The sequence below is a fragment of the Cydia fagiglandana genome, chromosome 9, assembly GCF_963556715.1.
Source record: "Cydia fagiglandana chromosome 9, ilCydFagi1.1, whole genome shotgun sequence".
Lineage (NCBI taxonomy): Eukaryota > Metazoa > Arthropoda > Insecta > Lepidoptera > Tortricidae > Cydia > Cydia fagiglandana.
In genome coordinates this window covers 5,532,210-5,549,980 of record NC_085940.1, presented here as the reverse complement: position 1 = coordinate 5,549,980, position 17,771 = coordinate 5,532,210, and the positions used below count along the sequence as shown (strand labels likewise).

At 36.9% G+C, this 17,771-nt stretch overlaps 1 protein-coding gene across 1 annotated transcript; it reads left to right on the top strand.

Moving 5' to 3' along the window:
- Positions 1–10,765: 10,765 nt before the first annotated feature.
- LOC134667185 (macrophage mannose receptor 1-like) lies at positions 10,766–16,882 on the top strand. Its single transcript, XM_063524505.1, has 6 exons — positions 10,766–10,869; positions 13,443–13,541; positions 14,301–14,441; positions 15,021–15,209; positions 15,761–16,027; positions 16,657–16,882. The coding sequence occupies exons 1-6, from the start codon at positions 10,797–10,799 to the stop codon at positions 16,878–16,880; spliced, it is 993 nt and encodes a 330-aa protein (XP_063380575.1). The 5' UTR covers positions 10,766–10,796; the 3' UTR covers positions 16,881–16,882.
- The last annotated feature ends 889 nt before the right edge of the window (positions 16,883–17,771 follow it).

Sequence of the window (17,771 nt, the reverse complement as noted above, 5' to 3'; positions counted from 1 at the left end):
AAAAGTGTATAGAATATTTAATGTAGACAATTTGATGTAGATTACTTATGTATCAGAACATTTTTTGCTACAAGTCACCGTATACGAGTTATTTATAAAAAAAACTACAAAGGGACATTAAACCCAATGACTGATCAGTTCATCAGTGTCACATAACATAAATTGACCTCCGCATTGGATAGACAGCAACATTGAATGATTCAGTAATCAAAGAAACTTAATTGCTGAATTGGAAATCAAAATAACTAAAAAGGGCCAGAATCTCCAATTTTCTACTACTACGTTTTGTGCTCATCGATGTTAGTGTCGTAAGCGCCATCGACAATAAGGTCCCTTTTCATAGATAATACCACATATGGTTATCCATTTGTGTCATTCAAACGCTTTTTTAACGCGCGTTGAAAAAGCTCCCGTGCAAATGGGGGCATACTCGTAAGTAGTTAAAGTTTAAAGTTTAGAACATGAGAGTTTAATAAATATATGTGGTGAATATTGTGTCCCACTGTTGGGCAAAGACCTCCCCTGTCTTTCACCACTCGTCACGGCTTTGTACATGCTCCCGCCAGTCACCACAGAATGAGTCCAGGTCGTTTCGCCATCTATTTGGTCATTTTTGGTTGGGAACTAAAAAAATGTGGAGAATATGAACCCTCATATTTGTGAGTAGTATTGACGATCGGTCTGGCCTAGTGGGTAGTGACCCTGGCTGCGAAGCCGATGGTCCTGGGTTCGAATCCCAGTAAGAGCATTTATTTGTTCCTGAGTCATGGGTGTTTTCTACGTATATAAGTATGTATTTATCTATATATGTATATATATCGTCGCCTAGCACCCATATAGTACAAGTTTTGCTTAGTTTGGGGCTAGGTTGATCTGTGTAAGATGTCCCCAATATTTATTTATTTATTTTATTTTTTATATTGGTATCCATGTTGAACTTGAACCTAATCCAGATGTTTTCTAAGGGATTAATCACACGGATGGGCGGGCCCTTCGCCTAGATTAAATTAATTCGAATATTGTTGGCACACGGCCAGAGAATAAATTGGTTTTGGCACAAGCGAGGGTTTATAGAGCAATTTTATTGCAATGTTTTTTCGTTGTCATTTCTTTCAATATAACATTCCATTTCCAACGACAGCTGCACTAGTTCTAGTTCAGTACCGGTAGTACAGCTGCGGTTCGAAATGGAATGTTACCATAATGGTAACATTCCATTACAAACAAGTCTCAAAATTGACGTTTCTTCTTCAAACAAATAAGTACGTCACTTTTGACACTTGTTTGACGTATCTCATTGTTCGAATACGGCTGTAAGGGTGACGGGGAAGGTGCGGGCGGCAGGCGTACGGCGGTAGTTAGTGGTGACTGAATAGTCAAGCTTAAACTAAAGGGGCCCACTGATTAACAGTCCGCCTGACGGTATCGGCCTGTCAGTTAGAACAAAATGTTGACAGCTCCGAACAACTGACAGGCCGATACCGGCCGGCGGACTGTTAGAGTGACATTCCATTTCCAACTGCAGCTGCAATACTGTTCATTTTACTATGGAAACGCGTCGCTGTCATTGTCAATTGCCATAGAAAATGAACAGTATTGCAGCTGCAGTTGGAAATGGAATGTCACTTTTAATCAGTGGGTCCCTTTAGTCGCCCGCGCGCCCGCTATGATTTGAAATTTGAAATTTAATCAATAGTGAAGCTTTCTTAAATCGTGTTATCGATTCCAAGGTAATACGTAGTGTTTTCATTATGGATGTATAGTAGCTATAAATTTTAGGCAAGCCGGTGGGAATCGGGTTGCATGAAGCCGCCGCTACTGGTAACTCTAAAGGGGCCCACTGATTAACAGTCCGCCGGACGGTATCGGTCTGTCAGTTGTTCGGAACTGTCAAAATTTTGTTCTAACTGACAGGCCGCTACCGTCCGGCGGACTGTTAATCAGTGGGCCCCTTAACAATCCAAACGCCGATCCACGTTCAGAAAGGAATCATTTGAATAATTTCAACAAAGGAACAGAGAAAATGAAAATATACATACTTAAACAGAAACGTTTAGGTACTGAGGAATGATAGGAATATACTGCGTAATGTTGAAGGTATGTATATTAACAAGTTCTTTATTAACTTTAATATCAAAAGAGAAAAATGGGATCGGTTTTTGTATAGAAAAGTGGTCGTTCATTTTCCTCTTAAAGGCTCGTAGCATAATCACCTGACATCAGGGGGCCTACCGCGAACCACGTTCGACGTGTTGCCTCTCTGTCGCACTTGTAAATTACTACGAAAGTGTCACAGGGACACGTCAAACGTGATTCGCGGTAAGCCCTCAGACCTGCGATTGCCAACGAGGTTCTAAGAGATATTAATAACATTTCAATATTAAATTTTACTTTCTACTTACGCAGTTATGTATGATTATCTGTAATATGAACAGTCATTATTAATTAATTTATAATAATATATAACCCGGCTAATTTGTAGTTCACAGAATTTCAGATAACCCCATATATCCACGTCATAATCTCAATCATTATTCATACTTAATACTAGAGTTGCCACGAATATTCGGCGACTGTTCGGTATTATTCGGCCTATTCGGCCAATTTGCCGAATATTAGGTATTCACCGGAATGTTACGCACTATTCGGCCGAATACCTAATAATATCTGTTGCACCTACCTAAAAAGAAAAATTACACAATAAACATTACCAAAAACAAGGTATATTTAATATTTGAAATGTATTCTTGGAATGTTTTTGCAAATACCTTTTTAGAGCATTTGATGATTACAAAATGTTTTATTATTATCATGGGTTTGATTTGATTGACTAACTACATTCATTAATTCTGTTCAACATAAAATATATCTTAGCAAACGTTGTGCTTTGTTGGCGAATAGTTTTGATTATAATTGTGACTAAAAAAAACCGGGCAAGTGCGAGTCGGGCTCGCGCACGAAGGGTTCCGTACCATAATGCAAAAAAAAACAAAAAAAGCAAAAAAAAAACGGTCACCCATCCGAGTACTGACCACTCCCGACGTTGCTTAACTTTGGTCAAAAATCACGTTTGTTGTATGGGAGCCCCATTTAAATCTTTATTTTATTCTGTTTTTAGTATTTGTTGTTATAGCGGCAACAGAAATACATAATCTGTGAAAATTTCAACTGTCTAGCTATCACGGTTCGTGAGATACAGCCTGGTGACAGACGGACGGACGGACGGACGGACAGCGAAGTCTTAGTAATAGGGTCCCGTTTTGCCCTTTGGGTACGGAACCCTAAAAATGTTCGCATGTGCCGAATATTCGGCTCTTCAGCCAGACAAATGAATATTCGGTATTCGGCCAAAACCACTATTCGGGGCATCTCTACTTAATACAGCGCATAGGGGAAGTTTACTCCCAACTCTACCCAAATGTGACGCAACTCTTTAATGTAAAATAATTGCCGCATGAAGCTTACGAGGGAAACTAATAGGCAAATTTCAACGTGCACCTGACATCAAACCGATATTTGAATTCATTCATTCTTTAAAAAATATGGCTTCACTCCAGTGGGACCATTTCGCCAGTAGGTATTAGGAGCAAGGTAATACGAATAAAATTGTACGGTTAGTACAAGACAGTGTACTGTGATTTTGTTTGGCCGTTGACTCCAAAATGGTGGTTAAACGTACTGTATAATAAGCTATTAATATTACCTACACTTTAAACAATATTGGCTTACACAGCCACGAAAAACGTTGTCTCCCTACCTGACACTGCATGCATAGTCTGTAATAGACTCGCAGACCGATGTTGATGATGAAACAATATGAATGAATGAATTAATCACAACGCGAGACTATCAAGATGGCGCTCGAACCGGAAGCCTCCTCTACCTATTTAGTTAAGTTATTCTAGTTTGTCGATGTAGGTACACGTGAAAACATTACCTACCCTTCTATTAACCATTAAATAAAACGTTTTCTAAGATTCTACACTCTAATCTCGCACACCTACTAAGTTATTGTCAAAAATCAGAACGCAATTTCCAGCATTCTTTGCATAGCATCTGGGCGTGATGCGCACGCAAGTGCGTAAAATACATTTAAGGATTTATTCAATTGTATACCTTATATCTTTACATTAGGGTATAATATTGTATGAGGCTTTATGAGTAGTTAATGCACTTTTGTTAAGTAATCGGGCGTATATTAACTTAAATAGCCCGTGGATTATATTTATGTGCGCAATAAACTCGGCGTTCGTAAAATTGTCGCCTGTCGCCAAAGCTCATATAACAAAATATATTAGGACAGCCTGTATAGCGACAATATACTTATGACACCTCGTATCTCGAGAATTTGAGAAACTACAGTGTTTAAAATAGAGTAAAATTTACTTTTGTATCAATAGAATTCAAAAATACGATTTATTATTTAAAAATATCATTATACAGCCGATATTGTTGTATACAAACAAGTAAGATAATAAATGAACTTACTAAGTCTGTAGGTGGTCAAAGTTTGGTTTTATCAAAGTTAAATTATATAATACTTACTTCTTTTGTATAAAGAAGTAAGTATTTCCTTTATAATATTTAACTTCAGTCGGTTTATAACTTAGCTCGTTAATAGTTCAGAAGAGTTAGGAAGTGCCCTGCACACTGGCAGTTGCTAATTACTTGAATGTTTTAGTTTCTTTCTTGTATCGAGCTTCCGCGCTGTCTGCATAATGTATTTGCTCTGAACTTCGTCGTATTTTGCCTCCTTTTGGTATACTCCCACGTACCTAAGTAACTACATAATAAGATTGCTTAACGGTCTTCTAGCCTTGTGTGTCTTTTAGCCTAGGGGCCCTGCCTACGAAGCTACTGTTGCGGCGTTAATATCGCTAATATCCTTGAACAAAGTTTCCCAAGGAACACTAAAAATACCTAACACTAAAAATTCCTATATAAAGCTAAGAAAAGGCCAAGATTGATTCCCGACCCGCAGATGATCTTAGTATCCGCACCCGTCACATTTCGCGGGTTGTTTCACACGCCTACTGAGTACTGACAGTCAGGAAAATACCCGAATGAGCAATGGGTTGATCGATGGTGTTTGTTTTGTGCTGCAAGATACAAGATAAATGCTGATTTAAACTTGCACAATTTTTTTAAATTTATTAATATGTATTACTTTCTTCGATGGTTGAAAAACTGAATATTATTGTATCGATCGAGTGCGATGTGCAAAACGTTCGAGTTGATAAACAAAGATCAAGTGTCGGTAGTTCGAAAAACCCGCGCAGCTTAGAGGATGTTGTTCAATTTATAACCAGCACTGACTTATTTCAGGACTGGCCTTACGGGTGATAAGAATGGGGCATGAATGGGGCCAGTACAGCGTTGTGACACCGCTGTAACGCGATCGGTACGGTTACCATCAGTTTGTCACTGACATAAACGCCGTCGAGAACGTAATTTACTTTCTATACAACCCGTTTGCACTAATATGCGAGTGCGAGCGAGATGTATAGAAAGTAAATTACGTTCTCGACGGCGTTTATGTCAGTGACAAACTGATGGTAACCGTACGGTTGACGAGTTCGCATCGCGCGCTCAATTGGTCGCAACTAGTTGCATTAAACTGCATGATTGGATTGAATTCGTGAGTGACACCGCTTAATTATATATAGTAGTATACCCTATAATGGACGTGGAACCAGTAATGGGACAAATAACCACAATTTCTCTAAAATAAGTATCTAAAAGTAGTTTATTAACACTGGATATATTTTTATCATAAATAAGAGTCCAAAAGCTGTTTCTGTTAAAATTTTTATTAAATTCGGTTATCTTTTAAGAAATTGGCGTCAACCCAAAAGTTGTCGTGTCACTGAAAAAAAATACCAATACGAATTCTTAACAACTTCGCTAAGAGAGGTGAGTTAATTTATTAAATTTTAACTAATTAATACTTGATGAAAACTAGAATGTGTTTTGTTAATTGCATTTATCATGAGATAAGGTATACAACACACTATGTTGTGACTCCACAGATGTAAAAAAAATAGTGGTATTTGGCTCAATCCCATTATAGGAGCTGTAAAACTGCAGACCTATGATGGGACAATTGACATAATGATGCTTGCCATGCCATAATATCATGTTTTTAAACAATACAGAAGTAAAATGTAGTTACGAAATATGTCAACCAGGAGGTATTCTCGGACTTCGGATAAATTAATATCGTTTTTCCAAACTTTTATTTAACTTGCCCTGTTAGTTAGTGTAGGTCAAATCTTGGTAGCTGAATTTGATCCATTTTCGATTTCCGATTCAGTTGAAATTTTGTGTAAGTATGTAATTAAGTATGCAAATCGGATGATAATGCAATATTATGATAACATGGACCTGATCTGATGATGGAGACAGGAGGTGGCCATGGGAACTTTATCGCAATAAACCCTAACTAATTTTGTTTGGGTCTATTAGAATTGTCTCGATGGATCTAATACAATAATAATTGGCTGTGGAAAGAAAAATACATTCAGCAATAAAAGCTTATACCAAAAAATTATATTTTTGCCATAACTTAATCCCCATTTCAATATTTTATACTAATAGAGCAATGTCCATTATAGGGAGCCCATTACTGGATCCACGTCCATTACCGGGGGCCCATTACTGGAGCTTTGGTGTCCATGACTGGAGAAAAAAAACATAGTTTTAATTTGTTATGTATGTGGAAACTCCTTGCAGTATCTTTGATACACCATGCCAAAAACATGAAAGACGGATAGGACTTTCATCTTTTTACACGCTAAGCGGTAGACCATTTACATTTATAAGGGAAATATCATAAATACTCCAAATTTCCTCTTAAATGTCCCATGACTGGTGCTGTTACTATAGTACCATTTTTAGTGCCCGTAAAGCCCGTCCTGAGATATACGTGAATAGCGAGTCTTTCTCCGAGACGATTGACATATATAATTAAAAGCTATAGTTCGTTTTTTTTGCATTAGAAATTAGGTCAACAATCTTGACGTGTCTTTTAATTGAAAAACACATTTTAAAAATAAGTTACGGCAAATATGTAACAAATATGAATCTAATACGATCATTTATATTCTTCTGCTTTCATAAGTAGTACTTACTGATTTTTAAAAAGCGTTTATCAATTAAAAGACATGTCAAGATCGCTTACCTTCTTTGAAGTTCTTTCTAATGCTAAAAAAACGAACTATAGGGAAAAACTGAGCCTACGTATGCAAAGTATGCAATAGCTTAAGTCGCTTCCTCCCGTCACACGCGCCGAAATCATTCACTCATTCGTTTTGACGCTCCTTTTAAGTTTTCCCTTCATTTTTACCCCTAAATATGATATCTTAGAACGTTATTTCTCTGTCTGTGCCTTCATTATTTGCTCATCGTCAAGTGAATTGAATTCCATATGCTAATGTCTTTGAAGGGGTGTTTTCTTTCAATTGGGTACGTAATGAATGAACGAAGACTTGACACTTTGTGCACACATAATTATCTTCATTTGGTGCGTATTCTAATAATATACCTACATGTTAACGCTAATGTATTTTAATTGGATGTATGTACTCTTAATTCTCTTTGATTCAACGCACCATAAATGACACAGTCGATCTTATGGCTAATTAGTAATATGGGCCAGTCATCTTAAGCCTAAAAAGGGGGTCAACCTCGGAATGAGAGATAATAAGCTGGAAACTCGTATACACCTTCGTTATGACATTTTAAAGGTTCTCTTAAAAGTCGACGCATATATCATGTGCGCGTCACAAGTTATTCAAGGTCAAAGTTCATGAAAATCGGTTTTTTGCGAATATCAAGATTTCTATAACTCCACCGCTGTTTACATGTAGGGAAGAATTGTAGAGCATAAAATTTGTGACACGTTAAGCATCGAACATTTTTTCATGAGATTAGCCGTTTTCAAGATATTGGGCACAGAAAGCGCAGTGATCAGACATAAGTACTATTAGTTGGTTTGATAGTGAATGAGACCTTACATTTTGTGACTATGCGCTGAAACTTGGCACAGTTGATTTTTAGCTGGTCTGAGTAGATTCTGACCGGGAGACATCGAGAGCCACGGTACATTTAGTGGGGGGAGGGGGGTTAAGTTCGACGCTGCCGCGCTTCAATTGAAGCATCATTTCTCTAAAGCTATACATATTAGGACATGTGATATATAATTTCCGGATAAATTATGGATGGGGAATCTATTTTTGGAACTAAAACAATGTACTTTCTAAGAAAGAAAACGAATAAGAATGAACTTAAAACTACTTCATCTCGCTATTTTAACTACAGATAGAGATTTCGGGAGTTAAATAAAAGCATGTGAGAACATTTTCATGTATTATTAGTACTTAAAATCTACCTCTTTCCTGTAGAAATACCTTAAGTTAAAGGCTATAAAGCTTAATTTCCTGATTAAACCTCAATAAAGGGGTACCCTTTTTGTAGTAAACTACATATGTCATAAAATCATTACATACATACACACAAGCTGTTAGCTATTGTCCACAGGAGGGGCCACTTTTGTTTTAAAATCTATATATTGTGATCCATAAGTGTCATTTTAACGATTAATAAACTTTATAGAACGTATTATTCACACAGATTACCAGCTCGCCTTGCGTTATAGTGCGTTTCCCGTGCCGCTGCGCTTTCTATGCCGTATATCTTGAAAATGGCTAATGGCATGAAAAAACGTTTTATACCTAACTCGTCGCAAATTGTATGCCCTACAATTCTTACCTACATGTCAATAAAACTGGAGCTATAGGAAACTTGATATCCGCGAATAACCAGTTTTTATGACCTTTGACCTGGAATAACTTCCGACGCGCACACGATATATGCGTCGACTTTTAAGAGAACCTTTAAAATGTCATAACTAAGGTGTATACGAGTTTCCAGCTTATTATCTCTCATTCCGAGGTGAAACCCTTAATTTAACTGGGCCAATAATTATATGTAGGTTTTATGTGCGGTATGTATTTATATTTGAGGAACCGAATATACCGTATGAATATGAGGGTATTTACGAGACTCAAAAGGCCAACCGAATTACCAAGAAACAAATGTATGAACTCGAAATACGAACAGATATTTTCGAAAAGAAAAGACACAAATGTGGTACCTATCCACCATATTTTCTTATCTTATTCCATATTAACTTTCAAAAAGGGAGTCTTTATTACAACGGAATATGTATGTTTTTAAATGATTTTCGGGATAACATGATTTCCAAAATTAACCGGATACAGGCCACAATGTGAAGGTCAGCCACACTTATCCCACAGCTACACTTACCCCACAGCCACACTTATCCGTATTGAGATTGACCTTACTGATAAAATGACGCGCGACGATTAAAATATAACTACTGCACACTCAGTATCTGATAATTGATCGATCACCATCGTATTTAGGTGAAACAACCACACTTTTTCTTATTTTTTTACTTTTTGGCGAGGGAAAATTTAATTCTCTACATCATGGTCACCCTATAAGACCTAATTAATAAACATAAAACCTCTTTAACCGTAATGACAGCATTATGATTACGAAGAAAATAAACTGTCAAACTTGAGTGAGAGACCGTGATGACATTCAATTTGACACAGAATATCGGTAGTTTAGTATTCTAATTGTAGGGTGACCATGCATGTCGTAAATAAATTAATAACTTTTTTTTTCAACATGACTAGAAAATTAACGTTAACCGCACTAATACTGATACGAAACAGTTACTTATAATTTACGAAATGCGCAGTGTTAGTCCTGCTCACGTCTCCTGAATCACCCTGTATATAGTTACTTATGTCTAATCCTTAATATGACCTCAAGTGTCAAAAGTCATAACCTTATCTAGTATAGGTTACCTAATGACCTGACGTATAATAAAAACCCTTTAAACTATTCGTCTTTATCAGGCAACAACGTCAAGAGTCCATTGATGAATATACTGAATATTTTACTGCAGACTTAAATTGGTGTAACTCTATTTAAATGTAGGCAATGTGATTGAGATAGTGATGCCCTCTACGCAGAGTTTTACGTAATATTCCCTATTTGGACCGGTAAGTATCCCTATTCGCTTTGATTTGTTGAGTTGACAATTGTGAAATGATATCCTTCAAAAGTTGCGATTTTGTCGCGGTCGTCGCAGTGCGGGGATCCTATCTCGTCGCATAATAATTGATTGTCATAATGTAATGTTACGCATAAAACTTTGTTCGCATATTTTTTCTCCAGCTGAAACAGAAAGTATTTTCGAAAATATTTTGCATAGGTTGTATAGAATAGGGTAGGTTAGGCTAGGTTTGTGTTATAATTTTTCAGAAATATTAATATTTTCAATACAATAACAATTATGCGAAATGAGTTTTATGCGTAATATTACATTAGGACAATCAATTATTATGCGACCCAATATGGACCCCGCAGTGCGTTATTCCCGCTTGAATTTACCCCACGCACTTCAAATATGGGGAATCCACGAATACAAACAAATAATTACGAGTATTGACATATATAGATAACAAATAAAATAACGTTTTATCCCATTACCCAGGGTTTTTCATTATGAGCCTCCGTTCCAAATAAGAGCTGTGATAAGCTTTTTAAAACTAACTATAGACCGTATGTGGAAGTGATAGAGTCTATAATGATATGAGAATATTGACTCTTTAAGTATACTGTATATTCCAGTTCCTATTGGGTATATATTAACATAAAAGACGTATCTTAGTCAGTTCCTTTGGAACCATTAAAGTGTAATGTTTGATGAAAGCGTAAAAATGTATTTTACGCATTTGATTTTTGCTCTTGTTATTTGCGCTGCGGCCGCTGGTAAGTTTTTTGCCTAGATTATTAGTTTTTTAACAACGTTTAAACACTTTTCGAATCGTAGTGTTTATTATTTTAATGTGCGTGCTCCGCAAAAAATCTTAATTAGTAATTTAAAATACTTATACCAATAGATATTTTTGTACTCATAAATAATTTAAAAAATGGTTTGTTACTATAAGAAGTTACCGGTCATTAGATATATTGCAGCGAACAAGGTACTCACATATACCTGAACACGAATTTATTTTTAAAGTTAAGATGTCGATGCAGTAGACATTTGACATTCCGTATTCCTTTTTATTGTATTGTATATAGTATGCCATTGTATTGTTTATGTGTATTTTTTTTATTATGGGTTAAAAGCCTGAAATAAATGATATTTTATTTATTTATTTTATTTTTAGTAGTCCGCTGGTCGCATGATAATGGCATTGTGCTTAATGCTGACAAAACTATGCTGCCCTCTGACATCAGACAGGAAGCCAATAAAGTAAAATTTGGTAAAAAGCTGCGTAGTTACCTCGTAAATCGCGTATATAGCAATTGTTGAGCATTATTACTAATGATAGATGTTAACTTTTTTTTCTAATATAAGAGAGTAGAGACTGCACGATCCCACAGTCAAACCGTGTGTAAACTGTTTTGTGGGACACTGTTATTGTATAAGATGTATATTTTTATGTTAATAAATAAACAATAAATAAATAATAAAGTTCATTTTGAAATATTTTTGAGTACGTACTCTGTATTGAGTGTAAACTCGTATTTTGCTCGACAAAGAATAAAAACGTCCTAAGATCCTGTAAAAACACCGCCTTAAATGCATTATTTTAAATTTTTATTTTTCTTCTACCTTAACTTCACTAAAATTGCAAAAAATATGTCCCATATAAAACACCAACAATTGTCGAAATTATCCGTTAGCTTCACCCCCAGTCCCCCACCCTCCGATACTAAACTTTTAGTATGTTGTTTAATACACCATTCCCTACAACTATGCCAAAATACGCGACTACATATTATTTCCCCTGTTTTTCCTTCGTTTCGTGGCCGTGGTGGATTAGTCAGTTGGCCGTAATGCTGTTGTTTTAATTTTTGTTTTCCGAGTTCAGTCGGGGTTGGTTAAAAGTTGTTCAGTAATATGAACAATTTTACATTATTCGCCTCGCATTGTAAATATGGTATCTTCAACCTAGCATTTCCCGGCCCAGCGCCAGGGTCCGCTTTCCTACTCAATCTTCTCCACTTTGCCCGGTCTTCGGCGTCCTCCGGTGTGAGATTGCTCTTTATCGGAGCCGTGTTCAGATTTTTTTAGGTTTAAGATTTGAAAATTCACTTATATGAGAAATTAAAACTACACAAATAATATTTTGCTTTTTGGTAAATGAGAAATGAGTATGTAACGATGGATACGTGGTGTGACAAGAATGGATAGGATAAAGAATGAGTGTATAAGAGGAAGCCTGAAAGTTGCACCCATGGTAGAAAAAATAAGAGTCGCCTAGCGTGGTACGGCATGTTAGGCGGAGGGATGAAAGTCATGGGACGAGAAAGGTATTATGAATGAATATGGAGGGAAGAAACAGGAGAGAAAAAACAAGGAAAAGGTATGGACTGTGTGAGAGATGATCTGAAACGAACGCATGTGAAGGATGAGATGACGGGCGAGAGACAGAGAAGAAGAAGAAAAAGACATGTTGAGCCGACCCCAAATGAATGGAACCAGGGGAAGCGAATTATGATATTTTGCTTTTTGATGCGTTACACACTCCAAGTTCAAGCCATACCAAGGTACAAGGTTGTCAAATCAAGCACACTACTGCTCCAGGATTTAAAAGATCCAATGACAGCTTTGTGAAAACATGGATCTAAACCTGAATTAACAAAAACCCTGTTTGGATTTATTAGCACTGATTGGGTGTTTGACCTCTAACTTGAGGATGATTATTTATTTTTATATCGTTTTATCACAGACCGGTATAATTCCAAGAAATGTTTTTGCAGTTCGTGATTAGCTGACGCAGAAACTTGTTTTTCGGACCAAACTTTTTATTAATTTTATTATGCTATCTATTAATAACTTTTACAAAAAATAACATGGCCTGAGTGTGTTTTGGTATGGTGTATGGTTTATAGCAGTTAGAGTATGTTTGTTTTCTTTATTCATCATTTTTCTTAGGCTAGGGTTTTTATAATATGAATATAAAAGTAAAATATAAAAACACTTACAAAACAATAAAAAATACATATAAACACATTATAAAAAAATTATAGCAGTTAGAGTATGTTTGTTTTTCTTATTACGAGTATTTATTACTAGCTTCAGAACTGCTAAGCCGATTCTACTTGGTCGAAGCTAAATCGGCTCGGTTAATGTACTAACTTCCTTCCAGCTAAGCCATTTTTTAAATAAGCAAATATTTTCCGACACATTTAGCCTTAGGGACCTAAGTTGTTAGTAACACTCATAGTACAAACCTTGCTTAGTCTGGGGCTAGATTAGTTTTTGTACGATAATATTTATTTATGTCGTAATTGAAAGCAGTAATTTGTAAAACTATTTTTGTAAACAGATGATGGCTACGAACACTACGGCCAAGTCAAGGGCTGGTTGAAAGTCCACAGTACACCCACCACATGGAGGACAGCACGCTTGACCTGCTTCGAGGAAGGTAATGTATCACTTATCTATAGGAATGTCCTGACTTATGAAATGAAATGAAATAAAAATAATATATTCTTAACGAGCAAACCTCAAATGGCTTAACGAGCCATTTGAGGGTAGACATAGTCTAATAAAACATGGTCTTCTCTTCCCAGAATGACACAAGCCTACGTCACAATAACATGCCGCTATATATAGCGCTATCGCATATTATCTTATAGCGCTGTCGCATGATGACGTAGGCTTGTGTCAGTCAAGTGACCTAGAAAAGACGGGAAGAGAGTACCAGGCGGAGTATATTATTATACCATGAGGGTAGATTTATTTAATTTTATTTAAATACCTAAAGATACAGAGTATAGGTACTGCGTGATAAAAATCATACACCTACTTATTTCTCGTGAGTATATTTTATACAGTCGTATGTCTTACGTGTAATCATCTCTTTGACCTCTTGACACGAGACGAAATCAGTATTTTGCATTAAGTTTGGATACTAAAATAATTACGTTTATCTTACTTCTGAAGGTCCAGGTCCAATAGATAATTTAGTAATTTGACATTGAAAATGGCATATGTTGTTGCTACTTGTTGTAATATTTTGTTCCACTCTTCATCGTTTAAGTCACGATGGCTACCATTAAGTTGTCAATTTAATAGACCTTCTCCTTTTCTTCTTTCTTTTTCTTATTCTTTTTTATTTTCTCTTTTTTCTTCTTTTTTTTCTTTTTATGGTTAATAAATGAGAATTATTGTTATTTTTCAGGTGGTGTGCTAGCTTCGCCAGAAAATGAGGCCCTTCTGGAGGCCATGAGCGGTGCTATGCTGGCTGACCCCAAAACGCCTTCCTACGTCTTCACTGGCATCCACGACACATTCTCTAAAGGGCTCTTCTATACTCTGGGAGGTAATAAATGAGACTTTTTAATCTTTAACAAGCTCTCAAGTCAGTCCATTACAGACAGGTCACCGTGAAAACAAATCGTTGCTATTAATCCATTCCTACACGTTAAACTTGCTACCTGTATAACATCGATCCAGTAAATGCATTATCTTTCCTATAAGAGACAAACAATGATGAAGGGTTTTCGTCCTAACTTCTAAGTATCTCTGATTAACTAGAGTGTCATTCTACGGAACTTGCCAATTATATAAACAAAAGTGACTAGTAAATTCATCATTCTTTGACAATTTCAATATGGCGGTTTGTTTACATAGTTAGCAAGTTCCATAGAATTACACTTCAGATCAGCGTTTGCACTAGCGCGAACATCGATCGTAGAATGGCGTTTTTCTCACATGACTTTTCCTTTTCTTTCGGTTCTATACATTCTTATTATTTTTGAGGTGAAACATTTTTAAAATCGTTGTGAGGCTCACAGCGATTCCAGCTGTAGACAATACACTGCTGCTGTGTCCCTGATTACTTTTTACAGAATTCAGTACCAATTCGTTAAAAGCTATCCCTCTTACATGTTTTTTGCAGGTACTCCTCTGAAAAAGATACCAGTACCATGGGCGCCCGGCAAACCCGAGTCTAAGAACGATGAGAGCTGCGTCAGCATGCATTACGATGGAATGCTAGTCGACAGCGCCTGCACCGACGAACTGCCCTTCATTTGCTTCAAGAAGGACGTCATCCCTAAGGTCCCTAAATGTGGTCCTGAGGACAACGGTAAGATTGTTAACAACTTGAAAACAGTGTTGTTACTTGTTAATAATAATCGCCGCAAGCTTTTTAGATCAAGGAATCTAATTCAAAATCATTATTAGACCGAATCTTGAAGAGTTGTTCTCTGAGAGCTATAATCCCAATCTTCCAAAAATCTACATTGCCAGTGTATAGAATTGGTAACGTATTGCGACTGTGCTGACATTAGTCTAGAAAATAATGTTACTTCGAAAAGTTAAAATTCCCAAGATTGCTGTTAACCAAAATGTAACCAGTATTTTCTTCCTCATCCAACAAATTCCTGAATGTTTAGCAGACTGTCCAACCTTATCTTCATGTTTCGGGGGCCCTTGCGAATACATCTCGACCCGTCGATATCTTTGCCTACTCAAAACCTATTTCTTTCGGTTCCAGATAACCTGCCTGCTCTAGAGTCGTTTATTCTCTGTCTGGCGAGGGCGTGATATTCACACATTAGGTGTGAATCTCTTCGCCATGCTCCATCTTAGCCAAGTTGGCTGCAACCTGTTTCTAATTTATATTCTCAATTGCAGGTTACATTTACAACGCCAAAATCGGCAGTTGCTACAAGTTCCACAGGGAAGATAAGTGGTGGAAGGACGCCTTCGCTTCCTGCGACAGCGAGGGTGCCTACCTGGCCATCATTAACAGTGACGACGAAGCTGAAGTGCTGAAGAAACTGTTCAGAGCCAACCAGTACGGTCGCAGGGAAGGACAAGTGCCCGATTGGGTCAATGAAGTAGCTCACATCGGATTCGTTGATTGGGGCAGGGAAGGAGGATTGTGGATGACTATTCATGGTGAGTTTCTTTTAAGTTGAAGAACATTTAAAAAACACTTTTTAGAAGTAGGTAGTACTTTTAGGCGCAGATTTGGGATTCGGCAGAGTATTTTCACTATCTTTCCACCCATTTATGTATTGAGAACAAGACTTATTCAATAACAAAACTTATAAATTTACTATTAAGTAAGTATAGGTAAACTAAATAAATTAAAACTAATAAAATAAATAAATAAACTTACCCACATATCTCAGGTCCCATAGATCTGTCCCCTGCGGAAGGGTGCCTATAAGGCTGGCTACATTCCTACGCTGAATAGCTTGGTATGCTTATTCTTTGGCCTAGTAATGAGCCAGCCCTAGGGTCACCCGAGGTTTCATAGTCTTTTTCGGCCCTGAAAAAGATTCTAAGCGTATATACATTTTTCTTATTAAATTCTTTTGTTAGAGTTATTTCAAAGTTGATAACAAGATTCCCTCGAGGCGTCTGACACTTCAGTTTTCTATAGAAAATATCACGTGGTCACCGATCAGCCGTCATAGGAAACAAAATATCGGAAGCCTTGGGCCGGACCCGGACGGAAGCCTTGGCCCGGACCCGTGAGCCAGCTCTTAAAGTTTGATGAACATAATTACGTTTGATACCAGGTCAAACCCTCGAAGACGCTGGTTACTTAGAATGGAACCACGGCGAGCCCAACAACGCGACGAACCAGTTCTGCGGCGCCATGTTTATCAATGGTCGCTTCGATGACGTCAATTGCTACGACGGGGATCCAGACCAATGGACCCGTTCCTTCATCTGCGAGAAGCAACCGCAGTACGTCCAAGAGACACCAGAGTATGAAAACATGGTTACGCAAAAGTTTTAAGCAATATACGGTTACTACTGTTGCTTAATAGGTGCAATACTTTGTAATTTTTTAATTAATGATCAAAATGTATAATTTGTCACAAAATTATTATAAAATACATTATTGAATCAAGATACATAACGTGAGCATTTCAATTAAATTATATTTGATGTATCATCAGTCAGATTTATCATAGTAAGAACTATCACTAACTATAATGCGTTAGGCGCATATAGTAAGAGTGAGACGGATATAGTAAGAATTCAGCTCGGAAAACATAAAGACTCATAAATGCGCGTTTTCCCAAAGATAGCTAACTGACTTTTAAATGATATTTACATATTTAAAAATATTAATTTTGATTTTGTTGGATAATTTAATTTACAATTAGTTGATGTGTTGAACAGTTTGTGTTTCACTCGGTGCCAACATTTGTTTAACCCTCGTGCCTTGAAACCCTTCCACCGCTCAACGGTTCAATTTTGGAATCTTTCGCTTGCTCGGGCATCAATATTATCACGAGAGGTTAAACAACAACTTTACCCCTTTGTAAAACAAATAACTATTTATAGCGTTGCTCTTAATTTGCTTTGTCTATAAGTTAGTAACATTTCAGACTCATTACTTAGTATTTCGAAAGCTCAGATACCAGTTTGTTAAATTTCCAGTTTACCTACAGTAAAAACCTTTTACAATCGTATATAATATTCAAACCTCTGAGAACACTCTTTAGTTGGTGAATAAACAATGCCTTGTTTATTGTTTCTGAGGAATAGATTAGTAAATAATAGGGACTGGTTAATCCGTCTAAGGGCCACCCCACATTTAGCGTCTTTCGAGCGTCGGCGTCTACAACTCTATGGCCGCTGCTCGACGCAACGTCGACGCAACTGCGCAGCGACGTCATTT

Coding starts and splice junctions, on each gene's coding strand:
- LOC134667185 (XM_063524505.1), top strand. CDS start 10,797: ATGTTTGATGAAAGCGTAAAAATGTATTTTACGCATTTGATTTTTGCT. Junction 13,542..14,300: donor CTTGACCTGCTTCGAGGAAG/GTAATGTATCAC, acceptor GTTATTTTTCAG/GTGGTGTGCTAGCTTCGCCA. Junction 15,210..15,760: donor ATGTGGTCCTGAGGACAACG/GTAAGATTGTTA, acceptor TCTCAATTGCAG/GTTACATTTACAACGCCAAA.